Raw genomic sequence first — 21,515 nt, forward strand, 5'->3', positions numbered from 1 at the left:
TTTAAAAAGTAACATAATAACATTTATTATAGGAATTAATATGTGTACAAATGAGATTAATTTAAACGTCACAATATAATGTGAGGTTACAAGTATGAATGTTATTTCTGCCATAAGGTTGATATTGTTGATATTGTTACTAAGGAATGCAGGATTCACTTTTGTCAAAATAAATCCCTGCTTAAATCCAGGGTCTAGTTATCTCTTGTCATTTAAAAGTGTTGTTTTTTGGATTGAAGTCTTCACACAGATCCAGCCCTCACTCTTTTACTTATTGACTTGATGGATTTTCAGCTGCAATGAGGATTTATTTATGGGCCAGGAACACCACTGTGGCTTTAGGTTGCCAGTTGCTTGCTTGCTTGCTGAAGTCTTTCACATTCCTTAAACACAAAACTTCTCAAACTGTCTATCACCAGCTGCTGTCTTCTGTTACTTCCCCTTCAAGAGTTTCTTCAGGCTATGAATCTTCCTCTCAGGCTTAGCCTTTTCCCCTTCGACACTGATTCTTCTCTGCCTGCTCTCCCTGCATTCTTTAGTTTGCGCTTCCTTTCTCAGGCTCTTTTCTGCCTGATTTGAGCACCAACTGACCCTCTTGATAGTTCTTTGCCTGGTGTTTTGGTCTTCTTCTGGTCACAGATACTCCCTTCTATTGAGTATGTTTTTAGAGTGACCCTCAGATTACCATTCTAACACTCCTGATCAGTATAGATACCAATTACTTCTAGTTCTGCTAACTGCCAAATATGCATCTACCCTTAGCAAATGTAACCAAGGCTTTTGTTAGCTGCCAGGCCTCCATTTGCAGAGGTTTAAGTCAGGCCTCATCAGGTACAGCTTTACCTAATGTTTCATTTCAGGCTGAAGTATTTAATCATAGTACAACTCTTAATTCTAAACATCTATCATTTTACCTTAGGCAATAATAAATAGTTAATAGTTGTTTTTTTTAAAATGGCTCATCCAATGAAGGTAAATGATAGGATACACAAAAGGAAGTACCATATTTTTTGCTCTATAAGACTCACTTTTTCCCTCCTAAAAAGTAAGGGGAAATGTGTGTGAGTTATGGAGCGAATGCAGGCTGTGCAGCTATCCCAGAAGCCAGAACAGCAAGAGGGATTGCTGCATTCACTGCGCAGAGATCCCTCTTGCTGTTCTGGCTTCTGAGATTCAGAATATTTTTTTTCTTGTTTTCCTCCTCCAAAAACTAGGTGCGTCTTGTGGTCTGGTGCGTCTTATAGAGCAGCAGCTACAGAATTCACTACCACAGGATGTAGTGATGTCCAACCATTCAGGCCACTTTAAAAGAGGGCAAGACAATAAAAAGGCTATCAGTGGCTACTACTCATGATGGTTATATTGCCTCAGGTATTGGAGGCAATATGTCTCTGTGTTCCAGTTGCTGGGGAGCACAGCCTGGAGTACACTTAGACCTGTGTCCTGTTGATGGTTTTTTCATAGGCATTTAGCTGGCCAGTGTGGGACCCAAATATTGAACTAGCTAGGCCTTTAGTCTGATCCAGCAGGGCTGCTCCTGTGTTACTATGGGCTTCAGCTGATGCTGAATGGTTCTGACCGCAGCCTTCATCCCAAGATTGGAGTTGGGGAAGGGTCGGGGATCACTGCCAGTTTGATCTCTTCAGCTTTAAAGTTTGGAGAAAAGCTTAATATGCCTGCCAGAGGGGAATGCTACACTTTTGATGGCATGCATGGTGTGTAAGATTGATAAAGTCTTTCTCTTAGTCATTACTCTAAACCAGATCTCATTTACCTTTGACACATTCCAGATAAGAATTTATTTGGCAGATTGACATACAGGATGTAACTGGTTTTGGGTTGGTTTTTGTTTGTTTCTCTTGGTGTTCATGTTTTTAAGTAATACAGATTTCCTTTACCTCCTTGCCCTTACTTGGCTGAACTTTTCTATATTAAGGAGAAAGCAAAAAGATCAAATTGGCTTGCCCCTTGAAGGTATGGGGCAGGATGATACCTAGAAGTTGTCTTGTGTAAGCCCTGTTGAAATGAATGGAAACTGCACAAGGGTGCTTGGATGGATTATGCCTGTAGTAGATAGAAAGGCTTTTGGTCCCTTGCAGTTCCAATTCTGTGGTAGATGAAGCTATATGAACAATGTGGAATACGCATAGAAAGGAATGACAGCTGCTGTGGACAAATGCCAACTTTTGTTTTATGTTAATGCTACAGCATTAACTCTTCCTTTGTACTATGTGATTCCTATTAGACAGGTTGCATAGCTCAGCAGTGGCATTATGGCAAATGATGTGACATAACAGCTGAAACAGTATTATTGTATTTCTCTAAAAGGATAGCCTGCAAAGATCTTGAAGTACCTTTTTCATATCGGTGTTCACAAATCTCTTTCATGTGCTGATGCCTGCGTGTTGTTTTTACAACTTTATTTTTTCCTGCCACTTAGTAAATAGTAAACTTGTGACAACTTACACAGAAAAGAATAATGGTTTACAGTGAGACATTTTCCAGTTCATTTCTCGTGTTTAAAATCTTATGGCAAATATCTGATTAAGAGAGCTTGATAGCAAGCCTGAGAAAAATCTGCACTGAGGACTTTCGAAGTGCTAGTCAATAATGGTGAATGGAATTTTTGTTTGATCACAGCTTTATCTACTTTGCTGTCAAATTCTCTTTGGGTGAGATCTAACATCATGCCAGCAGATGTAGTAGGAATTCTCCCTTCATCTCCTCTGCTCTGCAGCTCCCTGTTTGTCTTCTCCAGAGGACCCTCCGATCCTAAAGAGCAGGTGCAGAGGCTGCATGGGAAAGAAAGCAGGATCATGCCCTATTTCCACAAGAGGAATTGTGTTGCATCTCATTAACTATGTTTTAAAACTAGTCAACTGAAACAACTGTATTATTTTCATGCTGATAGATCAACCACTCCACATTTTTGTTTCTGGATACTTTACATAAAAAAATAAAATGAGTTAATATTCATACCACTCCCTTCATAGCTTTGCAAATGTGCTAGTAGTTTTATTGCCGCACTTCTAGTTTGTTTTGAGGAATTTGTGTAAATCCCTGGAACTAAGAGGTTTATTAAATTAATGTTGTTAAAGTTAGGGTAGATAATTTTGAAAAGGAGGTGGCTATGTGAATAGTATTTGGAGCAGCTAATTGAGAAAATAGATTTAAATGTCTTTTTAACCAAATAATAGCACTAAAATGGTGAGCACCTGATTGCTCCGCACTCTGAAGAAGCAAGCAAAGGAGTCAAACGGCTGTGGATAGTCACTTTGAATGGAGTCCAGAATCCCTCTGGAGGAATGAGGAATATTTTATATAATAACACTGTAAATTGCATTAAATAATTGAGCTTTATGTACGGTATATGAATTTATATCAGACTTGTACACTAAGGGTTATAAAATGCTAGGGTAGTGAGGAATGGTGAATATTTCTACCAACTGGTTCTGCTTGTTTTCACAAAACTGCATTCTCACTGGTCAAAAAGGAAGTAGGGTATGTTTTGGAACACTTTGTTCTGATATGAAACTGACGTTTTGGATTTGCAGCATTGCTTTCATGTACATTCCTTGTGTTTACTGTGAGTATGCAAATCTTCAAGGCTATTGTGATTCCCAAAGATGAGAGATTATAAATCTCTCCTTGGGTACAGCTGTCCTAAATTACTATACCACTTCTATTTACTTAGCTAACTACTTGCCTAGTGCTTGTATAATACCAAGGGAACATATTTTTTTTATTTGCAAGGCAACTTTTGTGCGGTTTCCCCCCATCTCAGGCCTGGCTTCATACTTCCGAATTGTAGGATATTAAATGGGAGGCAAAGGAAGTTCAGGATGATTTATGGCAGACGATTATCTAGTTCGTTAATACAAACTGTAAATCTTGTCCTCATTATATTAGCCTTGGCTGATTTGCTTTTTACTGTTCATTCTGCTCATACAGTTCTGTGAGTCTCAAGTGCAATTCTACCTTTTTATTACCAAGATGCTCTTCTTTGAGAAGCCAGCTTCTATGAGAGCCAGTGTGGTGTAGTGGTTAAGAGTGGTAGACTCATAATCTGGGGAACCGGGTTCGCGTCTCCGCTTCTCCACATGCAGCTGCTGGGTGACCTTGGGCCAGTCACACTTCTCTGAAGTCTCTCAGCCCCACTCACCTCACAGAGTGCTTGTTGTGGGGGAGGAAGGGAAAGGAGAATGTTAGCCACTTTGAGACTCCTTAGGGTAGTGATATCAAATCCAAACTCCTCCTCCTCCTCCTCTTCTTCTTCTTCTACCATAACACACACTATATGCAAAGCAGTGCAGGAGGCAAAACGAATTCCGTGTCTGTTTTTATGTGGTTTCTTCATTTGAGATCTGACAAATAAGCATCTTTACTACACCCTGCTGTTCAGTGGATTGCTCAACTCTGCTTCAGATTTTAACACCAGATTCTGACAAAGTACTTTTGAGATCTTAAGATTTTGTGGCTATCCCAAGGGAACGAAGGATCTGTTAACTTGAGCAGAAAGAGATGGTTGTTATGTTCCTGGATCAGGCTGTTAATTGTATCATCTAAACGGACTATGGTTACTTGCTTCTTTGGAGTCATGATTTCTGGTTGCCAATGAACTTTATTAGGCCAGTGTGAAAAGCTGAGATAAGTGGCGGCTGCCTCCCCTTACTCAAATTTCCAGCAAGTTCCTTATTGTCCAAATCTGTTCTTTCCACGTGAACCTTTTATCTCTTAGTAGCAACTGGAGGTGAGCTGCAGATAATATGCCTAAGAGTTGGATTTGGCCTAGGAACTGACAGTTGCTCTCTTTGTGCTCCTATCTTTTTAATTGTTGGCATATTTTAAACTATCTTTCCCCCACTTCTATGTCACGTCCAGCTCTTTCACATCAATGAGGGGGGAAAACAGTCCCCAAGTTTTCATCTTATTAGGCAAATCGAAGCTTATACAGGCCACTCCCAATTTACATGGGGGTTACATTCTAAGGCACCACACGTTTCAGTGATATAGCATATATCTGAAACACAATTGAAAAAGCCTGCAAACACCCCATTCCACCCCTGCCCCATTCTGCTCCTTTTTGTGATGTTTTTGGGTCACTTCTGGATTTGGCGTGATGTGCACTGTCGCGATCATGCACATATCGGATGTGACTAACGATCGCTGCCTGTATAAATACTTAAGTGATCTTCTGATCTCCTGCCCTAAACCTCAGGCAGTTCTTCTGGGGCTTTTCTCTAGAGTAACAATTTTCTAAATGGGCTAGAAAGTGCCTTTCAAGCACAGGCCAGACCCAAACTTGCTTAGTTTCAGCAAGATGCTGGGCTTGTACCACATGGGGACCAAAACAAGACAGAAAGCACCCCAGAAAAGATGAAGAGTTCTTCCATTAGCTTTCAGCATTTCCAGTCATCACAAGCGAAACAGAACCTGCCATAGTGCATGTTACATTGATTGTGATTTTTTTATTAAAAAAATACCTACTTCAGATTTTTGATCTACTCATTAAAGTAAAAATAAAATGCACAGAATACTCATTAAAGTAAAAATAAAATGCAGAGGATACTGAAAAGTCTTGAGAGTTTCTGCATATGAACTAGAGATACACATGGAATTTGCTGAAGGTTAAAAAAACTAGGAAGACATACATGTAATACAGAAAAAAGTTAAATATAAAATGTAGCATATGTTTTGTGTTGCTATACACTGCCTTTAATTTTATGGACATGCATGATACACATTTTTAAATAAATCAAGATTATATTTGCAGCTTTAGTTTTCATGTACTGTATTCAGTCTTATGCATGGTGTGATATCTTTGGTGAAACTATTGTGGAGGTGAGCCAGATATCATGGTGACTCTTGGGGCTAAGAAAACATCCAGGTGACAAAGAATTGGTGGAAAGGAAGACTCATTCTTATAGTACCCTCTGCTTACCCTTGTGACAGCACTACTCGTGCCCTAATAAATGGACTGTTTATTAATGCATTTGTAACAGAACAAATGCTTGCAGGCAGAGAGAAGGCATGCCATATATAAATAGTATTGGATCACAGGGCATAAGACAAGAAGTATGCAGTAAGAGGTTTTTTTTTAAAAAAAATTACAGTAATGTGTTGCAATATTCTCAAAATTATTCAGAGAATTGTTTTTAAGTACTGGATAACACTACAATAAAAATGCAGTAATATGAGCTGAAGATGCAATGAAAAAAAATTTAAGAGAAATTCCATGGGCTTCTGTTGATGCTGTTGAATAATGGAATAGAATTTTAAAGGCAGTATATAATGTATAATGGAAATGTATTGATGAACGCAAATGTACATGGATATTAAAGTAGATTCATGAACATGAAGGGAATTAAAGCTGTAGAATGCTACTCATTTTCTTCTGCTATCCTACACTTAACAGAGAGTAGATCCTACGGAACTTGAAGGGACTTAATTTTGAACAGCAATGCAAAAGACTGTAGTATACAAACAATGAATTTGTAAAATGTACCCTTAATTCCTGCAGCCTCAAGCCAGATCCTGCCAATGTGAAGTCTCATCAATTTCTTACCCATAATATCTAACCCCCTGCAAAATCCACACAAATTCCTCTCCTGTTGTCTCTGTCTGTCCTCGCATCTCCTTTGTCTCCTATTCTGTTCAAATTTAGGGCAGAGATCGTCTTTTTGTTGTTATGTTGTAAGATAAATCAGTGGTGTTATACAAATATAAACACACAAAGATTACTTCTACTTAGCCAATGGTCCATCTTGAGCAGTCTTGTCTACTCTTACTGGCAGTGACTCTCCAAGGAAGTAGGCACATGCTATCAGATCTGCTACCAGATCTTCTCTACTGGAGATGCTTTGGACTGAACCAGGCTCTCCAGTGAGCTGCGTCCCTCTCTTGAAAAATGGTGCAGCTACCCTGTTCACTTGGGTAGGGTTTGTCTGGGAAATAACAGAACTCCTGAAGAATCCCAACAAGTCTTAAATTATGGAAGCAAACATTAACAGTACCAAATGTAGTCTCAGGTTATTTAGTTTCTTTTAAATTGTTGTATTTGTTTGTGTATTAAAAGCAGATTACTTGAGCTTCTTAAATGCCACCCTCACAGTTTCTGAAAATCAGTCTGTTTTGCAATTTGAAGAGGTTCTACTAAGTCTGTTAACAATAAGGCAGTAAACTTTTTTTCAGAGTTCCACCTTGTATGATTCTTTGTAAGACAATTGAATTGACTAAGAACCAACTTGTTTAATATTTTTTTATAACCTTTTCTCTCTTTCTTTTTCTGTTTTGCCTGTAAAGATCCATATCCAGAGAACAGAAGGGTGTGACCATATGACTTGCTCACAGTGTAACACTAATTTCTGTTACCGCTGCGGGGAGAGATACCGCCAACTCCGTTTCTTTGGAGACCATACATCAAACCTCAGTATATTTGGATGCAAATACCGCTACCTCCCCGAGCGACCACATTTAAGGAGATTAGTGAGAGGCTCTGTCTGTGGTGAGTGGATGATGACACTTTGCAAAGAAATGCTTGATGAACACATATGGCTAAACCAGTAAGAAATCCTTTTTAAAAAATAAACATGTAACAAATGAAGTCTAGTGAGTGGTGTAGCTTCTTGGAATGAAATTGAGTTGTTAGAGAAAACAAAATAGAAAATAGAAAACAATATTGTATATTGTGGCAGACAGCATGTGAAATCTGTAACAGTGAAAATTACATACCAAAATGTATTTGTTGTTCACAAACTTCATAATTTTCTGTACCTAGAGCACACACAGTCAATTGTGTAACGATGATTTGTAGTTTGTATCTAGAATTTGCTTCAAGGCCTCTTAGCTTACAATGGGAGCAAACCAGGTGTCCATTATTATTGAAGTAGACTATTACATTGAATTGTCCTGCTTATGTGTAGCAGGAGGTTTATCAAACTGAAGGATATCATCCTCTTTCTATGCTCCTCCCGATGGAAACATGCAGATGGGGACAGACATACCCCTGTTTTAAGTCGTTTGCAGACTTGTCTTCTCTTGTATATCACTTACTACAAAGCTCAATGACTAAGCTCTTTAGTGACGAAACGTCTGATTACCGGAATGACGTCCGAGCACTGAACCACTGGTATAGCACAAGTGGACTATTTATTACTGCATTTGCAATTGTTCAGATAAAATCTATTTTGGGAAGAAAAGAAATGAGCACTGAACCACTGATATATTACAAGTGAACTCTTTATTTACTGCGTTTGCAGTTGTTTAAGATAAAACCTATGGGGGGGGGACTACTTTGGCCATTTTTATGCCCGTTTATTGTTTTATTACAGATAGTTACCATGGTGATATTATCTTGTGTCAATTGTAGTAGCCATTGTATCACCACCCTGTTTATTGTTATATGTGTAGCATTAGCAGCCCAGTGACTGGTGCTGCAGTGGTTGCACTGCTGGCATGCTAACTCTACATGCAAATGGACTGATTCGATATAGTGTGTTCATACATGACAGGCAGTGTACATGGAATGATTTCAAGGAAATGTGCTTTGCTAATAACTGCAATCAAGTCTGTTTTGGATCAGGTTTTTCTGTGCAAGTATATTACATCAAAAAAGAAACATCAGAACTGAGCATGCTCAGTTAAGATCACTGTAAGCACTACATAGTTTCCTTACTGAGTGGGGAAATCTCTATATTGTTTCTCAAATTCGAATTGTGCCTAATCTAAATAGAATCACAAGTTAGCTAGCTTGCTACCCTTTGAGCTTTGTGACTTCTTGTATTTCTCGACTGCATTTCTTATCTGGATAAGGCTGTGACACTGTTTTTTAGTTAAACACTCAATATTTAGAAAGTGATTTTTAAAATAAGCAAAACCTCCCACCGATTTGCAGAATTATGTGGATTGGTTAGGATTACTTTGTGATGTGTGAAGAGTTTCCTGCATATGCTCAGGGACTTGTGCTTGGTTCCTAAAAGTTGCTAACCTGACTGGCTGCCATCTGTCCTGCTAACCCCGATCCTTAACTCTGTTCAGTTAGCAATGCTCTCTGCACAAGTTCTAAAAATACCATTCTTTACATAGTTCTAGTACTGAAAAGAGACTGCATCCTGGCACAAATTAAGTCCTCGACAAAAAACACAGTTATGGAAAAATATGTGGAAAAGTCTAGAATGTTTAATTATATTAAAAATATTATCAGATAAAGAATTTTTTCAAAAATAAATCTTTAACATGACAAATTATTACAATATATTACAACATATCCTAAATGGATTTTGACACAGATATCTTTAATAGTGGCATAATACAACAGGGGGGGGGACTAAGCATAACAGTCCAATAGATCTTGGCTCTTGCATATGGGACTTCAAAGGAGGAGGACAGAGATAATTAACTTCAAATTGAGTTTATTAGCAGTCAACCTGGACAAACAATTACTCATCAAAATACTCATCAATGTTTCCAGGCCAAGAAATATAACCACCTTTCTACAGTATCAAAGCTTAGGGTAAGCATGAATAAGCTCTGTGTCGGAATGTGTTTGGCTTATGTTGCAATATATTGCAGTTATTTGACTTACTAGGGATTTATTGTTGAAGTATTTATGTGATCGTTAATTTACTGTAATAAAAATTCTGTACCTTTTTAAAAACACATTTAACACATTTTCCTGGACAATGTTTTTGGGTGACTAAGTTTTGTGTTAAGGATTATTTTTATCTTCATTTGTCTACAATTTAAGCCATGTCAAAGTCACTCTGTTACTTGATACTAAATACTGATTTCGATCTCTGCAAGATAAGAGGATATGGGTACCTGGAAATGTCAGTTCTGTAAAACCTTACTTTCAACACTTACTGTAAATAGGGGTTAGTTTGTCGTAAGTGATGGGGGAGGAAAACCTATTGGGAGGGAGGGAAGAGGAAGTCACTGTTCCTTTGATATTATTAACAAAATATTTTTCTCTTGGCAGTCTTATGGAGCACCAGAAAAAATTTTGTTCATGGTTGCTAAACTTCTGAGATTATAAGCTTTTTTTTAAACAGCCGGTTTGGGTTTTTTTGCGCTACCTTTTCACAGTAATCTCAGCTGTTTGAAGCCATATTGCAAAACAACATTTTTCCCTTCTGGATGCTAGAAAACTAATAGGTGTCGTCATGGGTGTCCGCTGTGGGGAAAGTTCTCCCTCCTTATGCACTACAATCCACATATTCCAAGGTTTCATTTTTTAGAAACAGTAAGTTTCTAGAATTTGTAGATCCTGAGATATGAAGCAAATTGTGCAGGTGCTCTTCTTCGGGGTAGATGGGGATGACAAACTATCCTTTCATTGTTTTACTTCCTTCTCCCTCCACCCACCTCAAAAATTCAGATGGATGCCATCCTTGCTCTGGATAACTCAGGTGTGGAGAAATGCTGTGTATATTTCTGTCTGTATTTTCGCTTTGAAAACTTATGTAAGCTCTGCTGATGTCAGAGTGTAACTGTCAAGATTCAAAGGCCTTGTGTTGCAGGCTTGTACAGACAGTGACCATATTGTGGGGGGTTTACGTTCCTGGCTCGCACGTGTGTTCCTTCTCCACCCTGTTCCACCCCCATTCTGCCCTCTTCCAGATCCCAAAGGACCCATAAGCCTTTGCACGTCCATTGGATGTGCACAAAATAGTCCCCGCCTGTTGCTGCTTGGTGAGAGGTGCAGAAAAGGGAGGGAGAAACTATTGAGTTTAATATTTATCAACAGGATGTGAATCAGGTAAATTCATTGTGATTAGTCACAGAAAGAAAAAGACTAATTGACTTGAGTTCTAAGTCAGTGAAGAATGGGCAGTTAAAAATAGTTGGATGAGGAAGGTATGAGGCAAAGCCCAGAGAAAGCTGAAGACAAATGAACAGTTGAGGCCTGAATATTAATTTATTCACTCTGGCATGTTAACTTTGCTGGTGCAGGTCAGAAGAAGGGAGTTTGTGGCTGCATTAGGCTAAGAGGCTGCCCTGTGTAAAGGGCTTATCAGAGGAAGGTGTATGCCATGAAGTGTGTACATGTGCACAGGAAAGTGAGTGAGTTGTGTATTGTGAAAATGTTATAATGACTTTGCTTTTTTAAAAAAAGCATATGTGTTGTGTTGTGGCCACCATGTATGTTTTTCCTGGTACCGGGGAATGTTCCCTGTCATTATGAGACAGCAAGAGCATCATTGTATGTAGTCAGCAAGCTTTTTAGGGTGCAGTGTGTAGAGGTTGGATTATCTTTGCAAATAACAATACTAGTAGCTGCAGCAATGGTAATTACATTGGCTTTTCAATAAGCTGACACAGCAGCTCTTGGAAATGTTAACTCAATAAAACATATAATGAGTGTACTGACTGCTGCATTACACAATTACTGATAGGTTAACAAAATTACTGATGGAAGCTACCATTCATGGACACAACGCTACTCCTTTTGTAGGAATAGAGAAGTTTATTGGAAGGTTATCAAACAAAAAAAATATTTTTACTCTGTGGTCCCTCTTCTGTAAACTATGATCCCCTGTCACCAGTGAACACAACACAGGAAAACAATGTTTTCAAAAGGCATCAGACAAATAGTGGGGCAAAACTCTTAATTTAGCCAGCATCTACCCAGCTGCTTGGGGAGGTAAGGGGCTGTTCCAAATTTGGACATTTTGGCAGGGATTGCAAATCCCATATATTCCCTGGAAACAGGCAAAATACAGCTCTTTTAATTGTATTAAGTTGTTAAAGCAGCATCTGAATCCAATTAAGTGAATTAAGTAATCACTCACATGCTGCATTACTAATTGTGCACTTCATAACAAGCCATGGAATACATTTCCCCATATTTATAGGGATTTTTTCTCCCTTGGCATATAACTAATTTAACTGTTGCTTTCACTGCTAAGAGATTTAGCATGGCTAGGGTTGTAATGTATTATTATTTATTAGATTCACAAAGGTGCCCATCGATAAAAGATTTCCTGGGTAGCTTACAAAAAAAATTGAAAACACAATATGCAATAATAATTAAAAATAGACAATTGCATAGAAGCAGCAATCCAGATTTTTTTAAAACAACAACAACACCCAGCTATAAAGATTGGATGGATATAAAGGTTTTAACAGGGCACCAAAAAGATCATAAAGAAGGCACCAGGTGAGTCTTTCTGGAGAGACTGATTCATAGGCGTCTGTATATCACTATATATTTAGTGAGCAAAGAGATACCTTCAATATCTATGCTGAGGCTGCCTCAAATGGGCCAGTTGGGGACTTAATGGCATTCATGAGATGGTCTCAGTACAACACATGTAAGTGGCTAAGTAAACCCCTCTAAAGAACCAATACCCTTGCTCTTAAACTGGAAGCAGTTATAAACATCAGCATATGGTCATAAATGGAAATTTTAAATTGTTCTCTGTCACTCGGGGGGTTGAGGACACCTTAACTTTTGGATAGCCAAAACCAAACGTTTAGCATTAGTAACCAATGTAGGTAAGTAACCAACCAATGTTCTCATAATATGCTATCAGAGGCTGTATACATTGGTTTTGTTCCTATAGGGGACAGAGTGATGTTACTTGAAATCTCATGTTAACAATTTTTTTTCTTTCCTTTTTAGGTGGGAAGTTGCTTATTGCACCACTGATACTGGTTCTGGGACTGGTAATAGGAGCCATAGCTGTTATCATAGGTAAGAACAAAATGCTATAAATAGTATGAGGTAGCATTTTGAAGTAAGGAATATATCCATTTCAATGATAACTGTTGTCAGAGGGGCAGTGAGCAGAAATGGGGCAATTTGTGGGAAACTGTTTGCAGGTAACTTGTGTACGTGGAGCTCCCGCTCATAGGATTCACTTTTATATTTTTCTTCTTAGCTCAGCGTTCTCACCATAGCTCACCTCATTAAATAGCTCACCTCTAAACCTCTGGTCCTTTTTGGAGAGAAGACCAGGGAGACAAGAGGGTGAGGAAGTCACCCTCCACCCAACACCTTCTGCAGGCAGATCTCTGGTTCCATCACAATTAAATACATTGTGCATAATGAAACCACCAGCAGCAGTTAAAACAATTCAGCAACAATTCAAACTAAAAATTTCAGAAGAGCATAATGTTTAAAATAAATTTCCGCACCACAGATAACAGAGTTTTAAAAGCTGGTAGGAATTTTAGAAGATATTTATTATTATTTATTAAAGGTCCATAGCACCCTCCATCCAAAGATAACAGAGCAGTTTACAATATAAAAAATACATACCATAATTACAAACAAAAGCAAGCATTATTATTATTTACTAAGCATCTGAAAACCAGAAGACAACTGGCTGGTCTGCAGAAGGCCCTGTTTTGTGCTTGCCGGCCTCATGTATGGATAGAACAGTAAGCAGGCCCTGAAGCAGGTTTGTGTGAGAACAAATGGTTCCGTACATTTAACTGAGTATAGGCAGATGGGTGAGGTTTTGCTGATTAGATACCTTAATATGCCTGAAATGTGCACACTGCTCCCACATCTCTAGTCAATGACTTACAATTATGATTACAACAATCCACTTCAAAAGTGGAATTCCCTAAATAACTGGGGTGCAGATGTGCCCCAAAACATCCAATCCTACTTCCTTCCAGGTACCTTTGCCAGTGATTGGCGTAACATAACGTAGACATGTGTGATATCAGAGGCAGATTTGCTCCTTCAAATTTTGACCTTTTTGAGGCCGCAATTCAGCAGCCTCCCCGCCTCTCATTTTTGGTTCTGCTCAGTTCACTGCATCGTAGTTGTGACCCAGTGTGGCAGAACTGGTCGTGCTGCCCTAAACACGCCTGTGGTGTTATGCCTCTGAAAGCATAAAATTATATTAAGCCTCTTGATTTCCTGGTGGTCTAGTGAAAAGAATTCATTGCTCTCACAGCTGCAGCCCATGTTCTGTTCCCAGTCAGAGGGAAGTAGTGCTTTAGGACAAGTTATCTAGTCACAGAGCATCTGTTTTTCATGTAAAACATCCCAGATTCAGTCCCAGCATCTCAGGGGTGGAAAATCTTCTTTCAGAGAGCCTGGAGACCTGCCGCCAATAAATGTAGATACTAGTGAGCCAAATAGTCAGAGTCAGCATAAGGTAGCTTCCCGTGTCCTTATGTTTTGTGTTTGTAGAGTTTCATATATGCTGGAATTAAAAGATCAGCTAGGTTTTTTTAATTGCTTTGAGTTAGGCTTGCAAGAAAAGAGCAAGTACTATGTGAGATGCAGGAACATCCAGACAGCTTAGAACATTAAAGTTCTAGCTTACATTCACAAACTCTTTTGTTTTAAAATATTTTTCAGAACTGTATTTTCACATTTTTTTGTATAACATAATTAATTCGATTTTTGTTATTATTGATAAACCAACTAAAATCTCAACTACTTCAAATTATATGGCTGCTTTTGATGCAGAGTGACTGCTTCTTATATCCAATTTGAATGAGCATTCTGAAAAAAAGTTAGCACTAACAATATCATTGGAAATAAGGCAAATTCTATGTTTTCTGCCTTACAGTAGGCTTCTTCTCTTCACTTGGCTGATAGAAACCCAGGATGCATTTGTTTCTATTCAGTGAACTGTGTACAGTTGATATATATATATTAACATTCTATATTTTCCTTTGGTTTTGGCAGGTTTATTTGTGTTCCCTATCTATTGCCTTTGTAAAAAGAAGAGGAAAAGGCCACGAACAGAAATGCCCTGGTATGAGTGAGCCATTATATATCTGAAAGGAGGCAGTCCTGCAAGAATTATGGAAAATATGTGCAGCACGCTGTGCTAGTTAACTATCCTGGCAGAAAATTCAGGGGCAACTGCCATATTTTGTCTGCACTGTACACTACTAAAGACAGACCAGATTGCTTCCCTGCTCTGCTACTTCAGACAAAATGGAGGCCTCTCAATTTTTAAAGGTTTTTTTTTAAATCACTCTCCCAAAAAATCAAGTTTACTTTGTTGGACAGCCTACATCTGCACTGTAGCTACACATCTACTGATTGGCCCACGAAAAGAGTATTTAATTTGGCAACTTCTTCCCCACCCCAAGTCACTGGCGTAACTCTCAGGTGGCCTTCCAGATGGTGTTTTCAGTGGACTTGTTTGTTTCAGAGGCTGGCTTCATACGTAGAAGTGGTTATTCTGTCTAACATCATTGGCATAAGGACAGGTGCTGAATTCAGTAGCTCCTTATTTTGTATATGCAACTTTGCCCTAAATACTGAATAATGTGTGTGCTAATAGCTACTGTAGAGCCTTATAGGGAATTTGGTGGGGAATGATTCAAACAGTATCTAGTCCAATTAAAGCAACGGAGAGATTTGTCTTGGTTATTTGGGAGAGCATTGTGTCATTTTCAGTGTTTTTGACCTGTGCAAGTTGTTTAGCAAGGCTTAAAATGTTCACACCATTAACTTTCATCAAATACACTGAATTAAGTTAGGTGTAAAAGCCTGCCTTTTATGGTTGTTTCTGGAGTCTGACTAAAGGCATTGCGGCACATATACACACTACAGACCAGAAGCATGTTCATATCTGAATATGCAACAGCAACTAAGAATGTGGCCAAAACCAAGGCAAATGCAAGAAAAGAAACAAAAAATGTAACTACTGGAGCATATTTCAGAATGTTTAGCACTATCTAGCTGGGGAAATAGCAATTTGTTCAGAAGCAGTCCAGAAGTGCACTGTTTTTCTAGCCTGCACCAATACATGCCTAAAGTGAGTAGGCATTTCTAGGTTTTTCCTAGGAAGATACATTCAGGACAGCTTCATAACACAAGGTCACTTAAGACACAGGATCTGTTCATGTCCTTCTTACTGTTAGGCTCAGGTCTGGAGCAGTGCGCCAATGTAAATTATATGTCTCTCCTGGTTTGCCTGATTTCCATAGTTCTTCCCCAAAGGTTTGGGAGTATTATCAATATTACGTTAATCACACACCAATTTGTAGGTGTATCTAACCCACACATTAAATCATTTGTGTGGAGTTTGACATGTATATTTCCAAAGGTCCAGGCCTTCTTGCCTACTAAGAGAAAGGACATTACTGAATTTATGAATTGTCCCATTTGTATTGCACATTAGCAGTTAAATTAAAATGTCACATGTGAAGTGTTATGCGTTTTAAACAATGAATAACTTCAGTAAAAACTAGTGCTTTTTTTTTTTCCGAGTTCAGGATCAGGTACCTGGCAGTCTTATTTATATGTTCTTTTTTTTTTAAACTTGATACTTTTTGTTGAACTCAACATGTGAGGGACGTGCATTGATTTTAAAGTTAAGAATAAGGATAATTAAGGAAGGGCTTAAAGAAATTATACTGTCCTGTTACGTTAGCAAAAGAGAATATCAGAGAAAGGAAAACCATGCAAACAATCCATTATATAACGATGGACTGTATTGTAAAGTGCCTTTCTAAGCTCAGAAGAAGTCCTTTGGGGTATGGAAGGGCACTTTGATCCAGCAAAAGTTCCCATTAACAGGAGGCAGAAAGTGAATTTTGCTTTTACCTTCCTGTCTCTGCAGTCCCTCTCACTATCTGCCATGCTGTTCTGGAGGCTGCTTATAGAATCCTAGGATCCAACCTAGACACAGAATTATAATCTGCTGAAGTTTCTTGTTATCTTCAAGGTTCTGTTACTCAACAGAGTAGTGAAGTATTTGAAAGTCCTATGTTCTGTTGTAAGGGCAATAGACTCCACAAAATATATAAAAAGGCAACATACAGTTATTGGGAGCATATCGTACATTAAAATATTACAGCACTTCATTGCTGTAGGAGTTTGGTGATAGTACAAAATACAACCCAATGAATATGTATTAATTGCTGGACCATAAAGCCTCATCTGAAATTGGTAGTAGATGCTACATATCTGGCAATATGTCTCTGCCTTATGTTTCATTTTCATGTGCTAGCATCAGTCATCTTGTAACTGAAAGTGTTATCCAAATTTACCACCTTTTCATCCACTAAAATTAGATTGATTTTAGTGGATTATGAAACCTGGTTTACTAAAGAAATGAATTAGAATGCAAACATTTCAAAGAGAAATTATTTTTGGTAAATTAATATACACTATGCTGTTTCAAATATTTTGAGCTTGCTTAATGTTTCTCCTTTTTGTGTTGTCTCAGAGTTGACTGCTGCCTTAAACTTTTTAAAAGATTGTATATGTTTACCTAGCCCCAAATTGCATTTTCTCAGGCCAAACTTGTGCATTTTCTTTGGTTTACTCAGGGATTTCAGTCCTTCATTAAAATGTCAAATACTCTGATGAAAAAAAGCTTTTCTAATATTTAGAAAACATTCAAACATATTAATTATATAATGAGATTTGGTGTTTGTAGTACAGGATGCATTAAAGCAATCTTGAGGCCTCTGTTTGATTTTAACATAATTCATGTACTACTTGAGCTTTCTTCTGTGTTTGATTTTTGTTCTCTACTCGTTTGAAATATAGCCCTTACATGATCCAGGAATTTTCATGTGCAGCAGCAAGTTCTGTGCAAGAATCTTTCTGCTACAACTATTGGCTCTAGAGACAGGCAGTGCTCTCAAGTGTTGACAGAGATGGTCACTTGCTTGGAAATGACTGGTCTCTCTCTCACATATGCATACACGTGATCAGCAGGGAATTTGAACCATCATGGCCAACTATTATTTCAGTAGCTTGTGAAGGATAAAGGAATGCCACATGATATTTCTGGGTGGGTGCAGATTTTCCTGTCTAGACAATACTTTTGTGTCCACATGGGACCACATTCTGAAGCACTCTTGCTCATGAAAGCTTACTTTTGTAAGTGGGTGTAATCCCATAGGTGTTGCTCCATTGACAGAAGGCACGCTTCAGCAGAATGGGAAGGGAGGCAGTTCTTCCTCCACTGCTGATATCTCTTGTCTTGAAATGGTTTATAATACTAAGATAAGTGAAAGTGAAAGGCATGTGTATATGTTATCTATATAAGGGTAATTTAAAGTTATTTATAGAAGCAACTCTTTCCCACAAAGATACAAAAATAGCTTCACGGACACAAAGGCATGACATTTTAATACTTAGATGAAACGTGTATCAATAAAACCCTATGGTTATGCAGATTTAGTTCACTGAGTATTTAAGTGTAACATCAAGATGTAGATTTTATATTCAGTTTTATATTAACTTGCCTTTTCCAAAAATGGAGCATTAGCAGTTATCATACAAGAAAGGAAGTGGGGCATCAAAATATTGGTTTGCTGACCCCTTTTGTAAGGCTATTTTCTTGAATAATTATCCCAAAGGGTTATTTTTTAATTTCCTTTAACAATACATAAACAAACATACTCATTTAGCAACCATTGGAATGACTGCTGATTCACTACATCGTAAAACGTGGGTGAAATCATATTGTTTAAAAATCTGTTTTGCTGAACAGTTTCAGAAAGACTGTTGTGTGGTAAAACTGTTCAAGACATTCTTTGATTTGTTTTATGCAGTTTGTATCCTTATCTGTGATTATTATCTGTTGCTTTTAAATTGGAGTAACTTGATCTCAGTTACAGTGAAATATCTCCCTATGCCTCTGACCATAGCTCCCTCACAGTAAGGGAATATTGCCTATTTTCTCTCTCTCCAATGCTTTAAAAGAAAAAAAAGTATAATATACCTTATCAGAATGAAAAAGAATTGAAATTGTCTATTTGGGGGACAGAATCTCCATTGCATTTATTAGTTTAACAGTAAATACAAGACTGGATGATTTGTTCTAAAGTAGAGCATCTATAAAGTATTATATTATCCAGATTGCTACACACTGCATATTCCAGTTTCAGAAGGTTGACAATTTTTCAATGTATTCAGACATTGCCAAGTAAAGATAGTTGTATTTGCAATGCAAGTAGGTGTAAACTATAGGTTGCAATAGATTGCCATTTTGGTCTTGACTACTGACATTCAGCCTGGATTTAATTTCAGTAAATAGAAAGCTGTTCTCTGGTTGTAAGAAATTCGTGCAATGCTTTTGGAAATGGGCACAGGAAAAATGCTTAGATATTGATTCTTACTATTAGCGCAATTTTTCTAAGACCTTTCAGGGTAATATTTTTTCATGCATTGGCTGCTTTAATAATGGGTGGTTGTAATCACTTTAAGAATGCTGTTTCTCACTGTGGTAAAATCTTTGCCAAGACATGCCATGAATTTATTTATAAGAAACATAAATACAATATCTATCCCAGGGCAAAAGAAAACTCATCTTAGCTGAGCCAATATTTCTCATCTTCTTTTTTAAAAGAACAATTTTTACACAAAGCTGCCCCAAAATTGTTAAAGTAATTCTGTGAGTACAAGTGAGGTGACCTTCTGTTTTAAATAATATACTTATATGTTGGCCACTTTTCCTCACATCCCAGACATTCCAGTCCAGCAAGGAAGATTCATGCCTGAAATAATGCTTCTATTTATGGCTGGATGGGACCCCATACTGTCAAAAAATGCTGTGTGTGGAGACAAAGTTCTGGATTAAACCACACGTGCACTCTGGCAGGTTAGCCAGTACTGTTTAAGTTTTTGTATGTATTTAATTCTGGACACCCTTTCTTAACAACAGGTGATTAGAAGCTGTCATTGCTAACCATATGTCTTTGGGAAGAGCTTGAAGGACACCTTTTTGTGTTGCAGTGAGATCTTTGGTTCAGGGCTAGAGCTAGGGCTAGAGTTTCATAAAGTGTAGGATACTTAATATTTACTGAAAATCTTGAATGTTCACCTACAATTGCAGTCATAGCCAGAAGTTTCGAGAACAAAGAAGTGAACTTGTGTGCTATTTTGTGTGCCATCATTCATAAAATGATTTAATGTATTGCCAATTGTATGTGGTGCCCTCGCAATCTCAGTTTTCTGTTTCTGTAAAGTTTTTAAAGAAATTGTACATAACCATTGATTATGTGTGAAGGATTTTTTAAAAATTAAAATATATTGGGACATAGTAAAACTTCAGCTGCAACTGTTGTACTTTTGAGTTTTCCATGGGATTTATTGGATTATATAATAGAATAAGGACAATAGAAGTTCCTTCTGAGAGACTGGTCTTTCAGTTTGGTAGACTGATTGATGCAAAATGAAGATCAAATGGTATAATTCCTGTGGTAAAAGCTAAATAAATAAAAAAACCACTTGCTTTTCTTTGTTTTGGCATCAATGCCTTCATTTTTCTTGTGCTATCACCTATATCAGCTTGTATTACAGCTGTGGTTCCCAAACATTTTCCACCATTTGAAAATTTAATTTTCTGCACGTGCACTGTGCTAGATGCTGTATGGTTTTTATTTGTATTCCCGTTATTTTTATTCCTTGTGTATTGTATGTACAATTTGAATTCTGAAGAATTGTAATACAATGAAATACAGTATACAAAACAAAAGAAGCAATAAAATGCAGTTAGACATCAAGAGAAATATTTAATGTGATGGACGTACCATCTCCCATATTCAACCACAAATTCACATACATGCCATGGACCACCTGTGGGTGGCAGACCAGTTTGGAAATGCTTGTGTTACAGAATTAATTTCAGTGACTTGGATCCAAAGTGCTCAATGCGCAGAAACCAGTGGAGGCTGACTGCAGCCTGTCCTTTCCCTACAACAGTGCAGCACCCTGTATTACCTTAAAAGCTCTCCTGCAGTGTCCCCAAACTCAGGAGTAGCTTATTCTGAGGTATGAAGGCAGGAAAACCCTGATGCGCTTCAGCCAGTAACCTGTTGGGGGGGGGGGCATAATGTAAATATTCTTCTCAAAATAAACACAAAACTTGGATTTAGATTTGCAGAAAAGCCATCCACAATACAGAACTCTCCTAGAGTGCATGTAAAGTTATGAACGGAGTCATGTTAGTTAAATAATCAAGTTGATTAGAATTCAAAATTTAAGCCCACTAAAAAATATGTGAGTAGTCATCTTCTGACTTGCATATGCCTGTGTTTATGTATGTAAATGGCATATATGAACTGATTAAAACGTGCATGTAAATGTCACGTTTGCCATTGTGGGGCCACTTTCCCAAGAATTATAGCTGTTCCACACATTAGCATTTTGGTTTTCAAGAATGGTGGGCAGGGACAGTTTTCAATGTAGAGGAGATGCGAGCCAGCCATATAGTAAAAAGAGAAGTTGCTAAATGATTATGCCAGTAGCTGTTACTTGAAAACACTCCACAAAAAGCCAAATAATTGGGTACGCCTGCTTAGTCAGTGTGTGCTTCCTACTTCAATTAAATGTTTTATAGCATGACACACATACATTAAAAAAATATGTTCATGCCTTGCAGATCAACTCAATTGAACATCTGTGTATAATTTTGTATTAACTTGACTTTTCCATCCATCCTGGTAAAGGACCAAAACTAAATATGTGCAAATAAGTTTTGCTCATTTAAATAGGAAGCAATTATTTGCTCAGAAAGGGGAAGAGTAAAATAAGGTAAGGCACGGGATGGTTGTGATAAATAAAATATTAATTC

General features: G+C 37.8%; 1 protein-coding gene across 1 annotated transcript in view; it reads left to right on the forward strand.

Moving 5' to 3' along the window:
• RNF217 (ring finger protein 217) overlaps positions 1 to 19,988 on the forward strand; it is a 45,578-nt gene extending 25,590 nt beyond the window's left edge. Inside the window, exons 4-6 of the mRNA XM_083497865.1 lie at positions 7,303 to 7,504; positions 12,623 to 12,694; positions 14,654 to 19,988. Of these exons, the coding sequence (XP_083353991.1) occupies positions 7,303 to 7,504; positions 12,623 to 12,694; positions 14,654 to 14,733 (354 nt within the window). The 3' untranslated portion in view covers positions 14,734 to 19,988. The remainder of the gene's footprint in view (positions 1 to 7,302; positions 7,505 to 12,622; positions 12,695 to 14,653) is intronic.
• The last annotated feature ends 1,527 nt before the right edge of the window (positions 19,989 to 21,515 follow it).

This window comes from Podarcis liolepis (genome assembly GCF_965112155.1).
Source record: "Podarcis liolepis genome assembly, chromosome: 3".
NCBI classification, from domain to species: domain Eukaryota; kingdom Metazoa; phylum Chordata; class Lepidosauria; order Squamata; family Lacertidae; genus Podarcis; species Podarcis liolepis.